General features: G+C 38.0%; 1 protein-coding gene across 1 annotated transcript; it reads right to left on the reverse strand.

The window, feature by feature from the left end:
* Positions 1 to 374: 374 nt before the first annotated feature.
* On the reverse strand, positions 375 to 733 carry LOC100685987 (60S ribosomal protein L13a-like). Its single transcript, XM_038569366.1, has one exon. The coding sequence runs from the start codon at positions 670 to 672 to the stop codon at positions 412 to 414; it is 261 nt and encodes an 86-aa protein (XP_038425294.1). The 5' UTR covers positions 673 to 733; the 3' UTR covers positions 375 to 411.
* Positions 734 to 12,555: the final 11,822 nt, after the last annotated feature.

The following is a 12,555-nucleotide window of genomic DNA, read 5'->3' on the forward strand; positions in this document are numbered from 1 at the left end:
AGTTACTTCTTCCTTGCCAATAGCACTCAGGAGCTGAGGAGTAGGAGTAAGGGAAGGGATCTGTCCATCTCTCCAGCAATATTCCAGCAATGACAATTTCCCCATGTACTTTTAGTTATGGTCCTCATCCAGGGACACAGCCCCAACTGGTCAGCTGGTTACTAAACATCTTAGTGCAAACAAGGCAATCTTATGATGCATTGGTTTGCACATTACTCATCCCACTTCTCCTTCTAGTATGCCTTTTAGGTCCTGGGGGAGGAGGGCCTGGAAAATTAATAGCTATAATTTCCACATTCCCTAGCAGTCAGTTTCCATATGTATTTTTTATACATACATGAGATTGGAAGAAGTAAGTGAGTGACTTACTTTTTTTTTTTTTTCATGATGAATAAGTCAATTTTATTGGGCTCAGACCAGGAGTCCACGGGTCTTGAGGACCTCTGTGTATTTGTCAATTTTTTTCTCCACATTCTTTTCGGCCTGTTTCCGTAGCCTCATAAGCTGTTTCTTCTTCCGATAATGGATCTTGGCCTTCTTCTTCCTCTTCTCCTCCAGGGTTGCTGTTACTGCCTGGTACTTCCAGCCAACCTCATGAGCCAGACACCCCAGGTAAGCAAACTTTCGTGTAGGCTTCAGGCGTACCACCTTGAGGGCAGCTGGAACCACCATTCGCTTTTTCTTGTCATAGGGTGGTGGGATCCCATCAAACACCTTGAGGCAGTCCAGGGAACCATGATAGAAGCATTTAGTACTCCTGAGGCAGCTCAGATGAAAAATCCAGGGAGAGAGCTGGATTGTGGCAGGACTGGAGTTTTCCCTGGAATGGTTTCACAGTGGGTAGGGTGTTTCTCTTGTCTGCAGTTGCTCTTGGCTATGGGGTATCTACTCTTGTTTCTTGGCCCTCCTGGAGATGTTGTATGCCACTCAGTATTCTTTAATAAATGCCTTTCTGATCTACTAGCTAGAGTAGATTCTCTTGACTGCACCTAAGAACAATAATAATACTGAAACTGTGTGTGTGTAGCCGCTCTCATAGATATACATATGTTCATGTTGACCAGTTTCTTTTGGCACAAGTCAAAGGTTTGATAGTGATTTCAATCTGAAATGGACATTTTAAAATTATGAAAAATTATGAAAATTAAAAATCATTAAAACATTTATTTAGCAGGTATAAATTAAACACTTAGGATTTTAAAAATACTGTGTTAGACCTGGATGAATTTGATATAGTCAATTCTGGCCCTCAAAGAATCACAAAATCTAGAGTCATTCTCCTGCTTAAAATTCCCACTGGGAAACTAACCTAAGAGGGCAGATTCCATACCTTTTTCATTCACCACTGTATCTAGGGCTGAGCACCTCTGCTAAGAACATACATTTGAGCACACACATATACACATGGGCGTATGTACATGTTCACTTATATATACACAGATATGCATTTATTACATGAATAAATAAAACTATTTATTTATGGGGAGAGCTTCTTTTGGGATATAATGACAGACTAAAACTTCTCTTGGCCACCAACCCCTAGTTTAAATGTGACTCTGAATTTCCCTAATATAATTTTCTTACAGTAAACTTCTGCTTCCAGGGTAATTTGTTTGGAATAGAATTAAGGTTTTGTTCTGCTTCTTGATTTTGTGGTTCTCCTAAACATCTACTTCCTTATTGTGGTCATGCAGATTCCCAGTTGGTCAAAACATGCATTTCCAGGCAACTTTTTCTTCTAGGGACTCATCCCTCAACTATTTATTTCCAGGGGAAACATTAGTTAATCTACTGCCCAGTCTATTCAGTTATGGTACCCAATCCATATAAGTAGCTCTACATAGTTTTTTTCATAATTTCATACATGATATTTCCTCTCCCTCCACCAATTTGGCATTAGTAGTGCAGGTAGGCAGCAGGAGGCATATTTTGCCACATAATGCCATTTTATAATTGAGAACACAGTGAAATAATGAAACTATGAGACTTTCCTGACTTTACTCAGAACTGGAGGAAGAATAAATTTTTGCTTGTTGTCATCAATGTGCTTATTCAAGGTCATCTGAAATTTGTACTCTAAACACACTCCTAGGGCTTTGAAAGTAGGGACAACTCATGCATAAAATGACACTGGTGTCTTAAAAGAAATTATCGAGAGTCCTCTTCAAACTACTTTCTCAGACCATAAAGTTCAAGTGGAACTTAAACAACATGTCATGTGATAGACATCAGGCAGGTAAGCCTCATATCCTTTAGGAAGAGAAGGTATTTAAAGCCTAATGTGTTTTTTATAGTTACATTCTTTGCTTGGGGCCGAAATAACTATCCATATGAACGGAGAGCATTGTAGTCACTTCTAAAAATGAACAGTTACCCACCAGCTGCTTAAACTAACATCAATTTTCTCCCCATTTCTCAGAATTTCTTCCCCAACTCAGAAGAAATTCTAATGCATCAGTTTTTAACTTTATTTTTCAGATTTCTGAAACTATTGATTCTTTGAAAACCTCAAATTCAGTCTTAGATTTCTGTAGACTTGGCTGGGGTTAACATCATTAACCTAAGCTGGTTTCATTGAAACACTTTAGATCAAGCATGACAGAATATTAGTTTGCTGCACCTCAGAAAGCTGACTTGTGCCAAGTTAGGCCAAATCAGCTTAACAAACATTTACTGAACATCTTCTCAGACCAAGGCTCTGAAATAAGAGCTGTGGGGGTGATAGTTGGAAAAATGTCTTTCCTGTCACAGTTCTTAGACTAATTGAGAAACAGTCAAATCAAAACAAAACAAATCAAGCAAAACTCATCTAATCACAGACAAAAATATGATGAGCTAGCTATGATGTGGCTCTAGAAAATGCTAGAAAAATGCTCTGCAATAACTGAAGCAAAGAAGAGGCAATAACTGAATGCCCAGATCTCAAAGCAGCCCAATATTTCAAAGGACATTAATCTCATATACTCAAGTCATCATCAGTTGTTCATCTTAGAGATTTTAGAGTTAAAAGTAAGTGAACAATAAGAAACTAGAAAAAGAAGTCTAAATTAAACCCAAAGTAAGTGGAAAGGAAAGGAAACATAAACAAAAACCACATACAAAAAAATGACCTGACTTTTGGTCAGTGAAACCAAAAGGTCATTCTATGAGAAAGTTGATAAAATTTATAAGCCACTAGGCAGGCTGATAAGAAAATGATAAAGAATGAGAGAAGTGACATCATGAAAGATACTACGTATATTAAAAGTATAATAAGAAAGTTTTGTGATCAACTTCACACCAGTAAATCTGATGATTTGATAATATGGGAAAATTCATTGGAAGACACAACAGTGATAACTCGTATAGTTGACTGAATGCCTATGTCACTAAAGAAATGGAATTTCTAGTGAGAAACCACACACACACACACATACACACACACACACAGGTTTCCCATCACTGGATACTTGCACACATACTCATGTATGTGTGGGTCTATTCCTGGGCCATCTATACAATTCCTCTGATCTATTTGTCTATTTTTAGGCCAATGTCATCCTGTACCTTTATAATTAGTATTGAAATGAGATAATGTTAGCTCCTAACTTTATTCTTCTTTTCAAGGTTCTTTTGATTCTTCTAGAACCTTTACATATCTGTATACATTTTAGAATGAGCTTGTCAATTTCTAGAAAAAGGATGCTAAAGTTTTGTTTGGAATTTCACTGAATCTACAGATCAGTTTAAAGAAAACTGGTGTCATAACAAGACTGATATAAACAAGACCACCCCATGTCATTATGATATGTTTTATTTTATTTACCAATTTCTTTACAAAATTTATAGACCAAAATGTAAGTCTTAAAGTAAAAAATCCTTTTTTAAAAAAAAAATCTCCCTGTCCAATGTGGGGCTTGAACTCAAGACCCTGAGATCAAGTTGCATGCTCTACCAACTGAGTGCCCTCCAAACTAAACTCCTAAAAGAGAAGACAGGAGAAAAACTTTGTGATAATGGGTTAGACAAAGATTCCTTTGATATGACACTAAATGAATAACCAGTAAGTCTAAAACAATGATAAATTAGACTTTATCATAATCAAAAACTTCTCTTCAAATGTCCTATTAAAAGAATGAAAACAACATGAGGGGATGGGGTAACTGGGTGATGGCATTAAGGGAGGCACATAGTGTGATGAGCACTGGATGTTATACACAACTGAAGAATTGTTGAATAGTATGTCTGAGACAAATGATGTACTATATGTTGGCTAATTGAATTTAAACAAAAAAGAAAGAAAATAAAATGATCTAACCCCCTCCCCTCAATAAAAACAACAAAGCAAAAAAGAAAACAGAGTAGGAAAAAAATGTGAAAATCACATTTAGTAAAGGACTGGATTCCAGACTTCATAAATGCCTCTCAAAACTTGATCAGAAAACAAATATCTTAATAAGAGAATGGACAGAAGATATGAACAACTCTACCTAACTCTATAAGTTGATGTTTTATATATTCAGTCTATTAACACTAGATGAATATGTGTTCAAGATTGTTGTAACTTATCTATTATTTTTAACTGGTATTACCAAACCTCTTTGTACCTCGTGCCATTTTTGCCTTTCATTATATTTTTTCAGATACTAAAATTCCCACTGTACTTTAAAACAAAATGATTTACGGGGGATCCTTGGGTGGCTTAGTGGTTTAGCACCTGCCTTTGACCTAGGGCGTGATCCTGGAGTCCCGGGATTGAGTCCTACATCAGGCTCCCTACATGGAGCCTGCTACTCCCTCTGCCTGTGTCTCTGCCTCTCTCTCTCTCTGTGTCTCTCATGAATAAATAAATAAAATCTTTAAAAAAATGATTTACATGGCAGGGATCCCTATTACCACCTCTTCATATACAGAGTCACCTAAGTAAACACTGAGAGCACCCTTCAGTCCCCATAAAGGAGGGATAACTTTTTCAATGACAGTGATGCAAGAAAGGAGTGGGAGATGGGACAGTTAGCTGGTATCCAGAAAATGACTACAACATAATATATACAAAGTGAACAGGGTCAACAATTGGGCTATGAAGAATAACTCATGAAAACCATTTATACAGTCTTAAAATAGAAAATGGACCATAATAGCCAAAAGAACTTCCTGTTTTAAGATTTGTAAGCAAACATTTCATAAATGAAATAGATGGCTTTAATGGAGAAGCAAACCCAGATGCTATCACCAACTGAAGAGTTTTTAGCTCAAATTTTATTTAGGGAAGGAAGCAGTAGTTGATCAGCATGCTCAGCTGTGACAGCTCTGAAAGACCTTGGTAGTTACATTTGGAGAAAGGACACTTTGAGGCACTTGTAAGCACATGCATTTCATCTGAATGGATTTTCTTTTCCCATAATTACTTTTGCTTTTGAAAATTGAAAAGATGTGCTTTAAACAAACAGAGCTCTTGTTCTCCATTTGAGTTCTAGTTTGGAATCTGACAAATATAGAACAAACTAACCTTGAATTCAGTGACTGCCTTGATACCGGGGCTTCTGCCTCTTAAGTTTCTCCCTAAGAATGAAGAAAGAACACTAAGCATACCCAGCAGATCCCTCAAATTGGCTGTTTCACTTCTTGGCAAATCACTACTTTTACTGATTGTCTTTTTGGAACTATTAAGGGCTGTGATATGGGTGCAAACCAAAGTAAATCAATTCATTTTTTTCCCTAAAAGTTTTTTGTTCTAATTCAGTGTTTGAGTAAGATCACTTTTGAAGCAACAGCTACCAACTCTGAAAAGCAGTAGATAGTTTCATTAATCTTTTTCTTGGGAATACCTTAGTTGTAAGGTATGATATCTTCCTTAAGTAGAATTTAACATAACACTACTTCATACGTAGCATTTTTATTATCAGATGATTTGATTTTAATAATAAAAAGCATGTGTTAATTAAAAAAACACTCTACCTCCATTGCTAATAAAGCCTTTATATGTGTAAAAAAAAAAAAAAACCCAAATTGTATGACCAGGAGGAAGATTGAGCATCTGGCTGTGGGTAATAGATTCATTCTTCTGTCAACTAAGGTTTCGTAGGGAGGTAGCTAGTAGCTTCAGAGCCTGGAGGTTAACCTTTCTGCAGGTGAAATGAGGGCATTACAAGTAGAGAGAAAAGAATATCAAAAGCAGAAGGGAGACCTGCAAAACTGTCTACTATAGTACAATACTGACTTTCACCTGGGTCATGGTAGGGTTAAGATAATGCATGATGGTGACTCCAAGTCATAGGTCTGCATCTTTAGATCTGTGAACATACCATTATAGAAGACTTGGGGGATATGTATCTTATAATTCTTTTTAAAAAGTTTATATATATATATTTTTATTGAAGTTCGATTTGCCAACATATAGTATAACACCCAGTGCTCATCCTGTCAAGTGCTCCCCTCAATGCCCATCACCCAGTCACCCCAACCCCTACCCTCCTCCCCTTCTACTTCCCCTTGTTCATTTCCCAGAATTAGGAGTCTCTCATGTTCTGTCTCCCTCTCTAATTTATCCCACTCATTTTCTTTCCTTTCCCTTATAATCCCTTTCACTATTTTTTATGTTCCCCATATGAGTGAAACCATATGATTATCCTTTTCCAATTGACTTATTTCATTCAGCATCATACCCTCCAGTTCCATCCACATCGAAGCAAATGGTGGGTATTTGTCGTTTCTAATGGCTGAGGAATATTCCATTGTATGCATAGACCACATCTTCTTTATCCATTCGTCTTTCGATGGACACTGAGGCTCCTTCCATAGTTTGGCAATTGTGGACATTGCTGCTATAAACATTGGTATCTCATAATTCTATCTTAACTCTAGTTTCCTAGAAAAGAGAGACTGAGACAAATCTTACAAGCTAATGTTTTATTAAAAAGTGCAATTCTAGGACAGCAACAGAGTGAAAGTGAGGTGAGTATGGAGCAAGAAATCCAGCTGATTGTTTTATCGCATGTAGTGTCTAGATAGTCTATAGAGAACCACATTGTGTGGGAACAAATTCTTGCGGTAGAGAGTGAGTGTAAGAAAGAGTAAGGAATTTATGTATCATCTCTTTCGTCTCCTGTTTCTTTGGGGTCAAAGTCTGAATTATTATTTTTTAATTCATTACTCATTTTCTATTATAGACACAGAAATATTTATCCTTGTGCATTCTTTGTATCAGACTTAGCAGTCCTCCAGCTGGGTTAGGTGGAGTATATACCCCCTTTCCCAATGATGTCGTGCCTAACCACTCTTAGGTAGATGGGCTCACTGGGCATTACTAGTTGACTGATGAGAAAAATGACAATGGGACACCTTGGCAAGATTATCCAGTGGAAGATAAAGTATGGATCACAGAATTTCAAGCTGTAAATAGGTTCTGAGCACATAGGAATCCTACCTAGTTCGGTTGTCCTGACACATCTGAAGATCAGTGTGGTCAGGATTTGCAGAAGTCCATCAGCCAGGGCTCAGATGTGCTTGTCTGAGAGTAGCTGAAGCAAATAAACCTCACAGATGGAGGGAAAAATGCTGACAGTGGAAAGTGAACTGGGGAAGACAGTAGCTAGCTGGAAAGCTGAAGGATAACACTGCTAAGATGGACCAGTGGGAATAAGCTGGGCAGCCCAGGCAGCTGGGGGAAGAGAATACTTTCCCTCACAGGTAAGCTTGTCCCTCCATTGCCATGTGAGTCCCCATGATTATGAGTAGAGCTTCTTCATACCTGTATATGAAAGCCTGAGCCAAGATTGAACAGCTAGGTAGCTTATCTTAGTGACTATTAGCACATGCTTGGGAATCACACAGATCTGGGTTCAAATTCTGATTCCTTTACTGTGTAACTGTGGGCATTTTCTAAACTTCTATAATCCCTTCTCAGATTAATAAGGATGAATAATTTGATGCATGTTTTGTAGTAATTAGCACTGTTGGATGGGAGATCCTCCACCACCAGGGCCACAGTAGCATGGTAAGTTCTAACATCTCATTGGATGGCTGGGGCCATATGACATTCTGGCCAATGAATTGTGAATGGAAGCTATAGGTGTCAGCTTGGGGCTGGTGCATGTTCCTCTAGGGTGTGGTGATCACAGGTTTAAGATGATAGATGCTCTGTCAATTTGCTCCCTGAATAAGTACTGGGAGCAGAATCCCACTGCTGATCTGTGGAATGCCTGTAGTGTGAGCAAGTTCTAAATCTCTGTTGTTGTATGCCACTAAGGTCTTTGAAGATGTTGATTTCAGCAGCAATAACTGTCCTTTCTTGATATAGCATGAAAGTGCTTAGGAAAGCTGTTGGCACGTAGCAAGTACTCAAGAATATAGTTATTAAAATGAAATCTTACTATAGTTCAATTAGGCATATTCTCCAAAGATCTTATATTTTAATGTCTTATCATTAGTGGAGAGGAAATAGGAAGGGAGAAGCAAAAAGGATCTGAGTATCTGTGGAGTTTTGATGTTTCTTTTTTGTAATCATTACGGTTATGATCAAAAGGAATAAGCATACAGGCGGATCATTATTGCGCATGTAATTACCTTAGAAAAGTCTGAAAATATTGAGACAAGTAAACGATTGCATGAAAAGTTTATGTAGATGCTGAAGTATAAATGCATGTGAATTTCTTCTTCTAATTTAATACCTGTGATCATTTCCACCTGATGGTTTACCTGGACAGGAACTCCAGATAATACATTGATTATTCATTCAAGAGCTATTATAAAAATAACAGGACAGAAGATGAGAAAACATCCCATTAACTTCCTAAGGTGACATTGGCACTGCGACTTTAGTGGTCTCCAAATGCCAGTTAGGATATGCTGCATCAGAATCACCCAGGGAGTTAAGTGGAAGAATTTTAATTTGCAAATAACTTAAAATCCACACGAAAGTTGAAGATTAATACACAGAGCTCTCGAGTTCCTTTTATCAGGCCTTACTTTCTTTTTTAAAAAAAGATTTTATTTATTATTTATTTATTTATTCATGAGAGACAGAGAGAGAGAGGCAGAGACACAGGCAGAGAGAGAAGCAGGCTCCACACAAGGAGACCGATGTGGGACTTGATCCCGGGATCCCAGGATCCCGGGATGATGCCCTGAGCCGAAGCCAGACACTCCATCGCTGAGCTACCCAGGCGTCCCGGGCTTTACTAATTTTTAACATTTTCCACATTTGTGTCCTTTCTCTTGAGTCAATGATATTCTTTTAAATTACCACTGTGGAGTTAACAAGCTCTAAGAATTTAACATGGATGTGCTGTCTTTATCTAGTCTATAATCCAATTTTGTTTATAGTCCAATTTTGTCAGTTGTCTTAATAATACCCTCTATAGTGTAATTGTTTTTTCAATACAGGATCCAGTCCAGGATTATGTATTGCAGTCATTTTGCATGCCTTGTTAATCTCCTTTTATCTGGGATGTTTCAGCCTTTTTTTTTTTTTTTTTAGTCTTTTGTTGAATTGACACCTTTGACAAATACAAGTAATTTATTTTATAGAATGATCCTTACATTGTGTTTGTTTCGTGTTACCTCATAATTCAGGTTATGTATCCCTTGCCCAGAATGCTATGAAAGTGATGTGTATTTATTTGGGGGTATCATATCTAGAGGTGTTCCAAGCCCATTCTCCTCTCCTTAATGACATTAATTTTGATAACCTAGTAAAGGTTTTGTCCAGTTTCTCCACCTGATAGTTACCATTTTGCCACTTCTGAATAACAGGGAATTTATGGTTAACTACTTTATGTTCTACTCTTCATCAAGTATTATACCTTCAGTTTAACAATCATTGTTGATTCTGGTCCCAGAAAAACAATTTCTACATTGATCATTTGGTCTTCTGTAAGGAGTAGCCCAATGTCTTATTCTATCTTTATATTTATGTACATATTTATGTGTGTTTCTATGTGTCTATGTTCTGTTTCTGTCAGTATGGACATTATTTTGTATGGACTCATATTTTGTTCAGTGGGTTATAATTATCAGTATGGACTGATATTATCATTATGGACTCATTATCAGTATGGACTCATATTTTGTTCAGTGGGTTATAATCTATGAGTATTCTTACCTTTTTAGATGCCCATATTGTCCTAGCTTTGGATAGTAGGAACCCCATTAAGTTGACCAAACTGGCTCCTATGTCTTTTTTGACATGTTGCCATTGTGTGTGTGTGTGTGTGTGTGTGTGTGTGTGTGTGTGTTGGCAACACTTCCTTACTTTCTAGAAGGCAAGATGTTCCAAGCTCATGTTGTACCTATTCTTCCTCAGACCTGGATTTATAGATCCCAATACTAAGTGAATTGAATTAAATGTCAGGGAGTGTGGCCCAGGTAGTAGTTAAAAAAAAAAAAAAAAAAGCAGCTCCTAAATAGTTCTGATGCTCAAGTAGCTACATGAATCCTGTATTATTTGATTAAAGGGTTATAAAATGCCTCATAATTATGTTAGTGATCAGACCTCGAGCCCTATGATGGGTTTTTGATTCCTGCAGGATTCCATTTTACACTTTCAGACCATCAAAATGACACCCAATTATCTTCAGGAAATGTCACCCTACTCCCTGGTCAAAACTGGGAATAAGTGATTCTCTCTTTTGCGCTCCCCTTCTTGCCTAGTTCTAGTCTTGCTTTACCTCAATGTCTTTGATATCCATCTTCAGGTCCTTACTGCTGTCTTGGTCTGTTCCTTCCTCTGACTCATCATTTGCCAACATACAGGAGGCATAACGTATTTCAGGAAGGGAGCAAGTTGTTGGATATCAAGTTTTATTCATTCAATAGTGGAAAAATATTTGTGGGTTAGTCTGAAATTTGAACTTGCTGGGGATATTTTTAAAATATGCATGAAATCAAGCTTCCTCTTTATTTAAATGACCTGAGCGGCCAAGAGCAAAGGATTCAAAACACACAATGATTTCTTTCTCTCCCTTGCTTTTGGTTTGCGTGCTTAGGTGTTCTTTATTGAAGAAATCCTCTAAAATAACTGGCACCTGATTATAATGTCTTGGCTAAAAGATTAACTGATAGTAAAATTTGAGGATGTGCTAAAGAGCCCCTGTCCTCTGGAATTCACTTATATATGTGGTTTTCTATTTGCTTCTCTGCAAACACTCCATGAGTAAATTTTTTTGTTTGTATTACTGACTAGAGATAAGGGGCAGGTGTGGGAAAGAAGGATGCATAAGACCTGGATGTGGAAGGTGGTAGAAGTGAGGCAGGCATTAAATGCTTAAGACAAACAAACATCAAGTTAAATCCCTGTGTCCGGGGAGAAAGTAGCCCAAGAATAACAGATGAAAATGAATCCTCATGGGAGTTACCACTGAAACTAATTTTTGATATGGGAAATTAGAAGGCAGAAAGAGCCTCAGAAGCTTGATAGACATCCTAGATTCATGATGTGGAGCATGAGGGAAACTAGGAGCAGGGTGCTGCCTTCATGTAAGGCTGGGGAGACTGGATAGGGGAACCTATTACTTTGTATGTATAGCCAAAGGGCCTGAAGGATGTTTCCTAGAAATTTAAAACAAAATCCCCCTGGTTTTATGGGGTCCACACTGAGAGCCTCAAGGGGGGAAAAAAAGCAAGATCTATTCCTCACTCTGGACTCTACAAGAACAACGGGGTGCTATAACAACTTGCATGTATATAGCCTGAGCCATCCTCATACTTGGAGAAAAAAGCCTTGTTTACACTGAAGCTTGCACAGCCACAGTTGACAAAAGGCCATTCTGGGGAAATTGCCTGTTGGACAGGGACTGTGCAGATCTAGTTGATCTTGTATCTTCTTTAAGCTTTTTTTTTTTTTTTTTCAGTAGATGGTAGTAAAGCTTCCTGACCTGCTACAGGAAATGAAAGTTCCATTCACAGAAGCATCGAAGGAATTGAAGGCTAGATCTTTAACCTCCTGCAGATCTTCCACTTTCATCATTTCCCTGTCATGGAAATACAGGGCACTTTCCTTCACAGCGCTAATGCCTTCAGCTCCCTGTGATCCTCACTGCACAGCTCTGGCTCAGATGCTGCAAGAGCAGAAAAGCAATTGGCCAAGATGCAAGTGTTGCCAGGAAGTGTGTGAAAGGTAGAATGGGCATTAGGGCAGGGAACTGGATGCCTGCTCCAGAGCATCTCTGTTGCTGTGACCTGGGGCAAAACTACAACATTGGTCAGAAGAGAGGAGCGTGCAAAAAACAAAAAACAAAAAAACAAAAACAGAAACAAAACAAAACAAAAAAACAAAAAACAGTGCAATTAAAAAAAAAAGAGGTGGCTAACTGGACAGTCAGTGTGGGACATGTTCAGCAAAGCTCCTGATAAACTGAGGTCTTTCTACCTGAAGGCAGTTGGGGAGCAGGTAAATGCTTTGCTAATCTGGTTAGACACAGCTCTCGAGAGACCTAGAGGGCAAATGCAGATGGTGAGGCTGTCATTTAACAAAGTCAGAGTTTTGAGAAATGAAATGTTGTTCCCATCACACAGTTAGAACTCTTCTTTCATTGTAAATTAAATGAGCTCATGGCTTCCAAAAATAAACCATAAATA

The sequence above is a fragment of the Canis lupus genome, chromosome 22 (assembly GCF_011100685.1).
Source record: "Canis lupus familiaris isolate Mischka breed German Shepherd chromosome 22, alternate assembly UU_Cfam_GSD_1.0, whole genome shotgun sequence".
Lineage (NCBI taxonomy): Eukaryota > Metazoa > Chordata > Mammalia > Carnivora > Canidae > Canis > Canis lupus.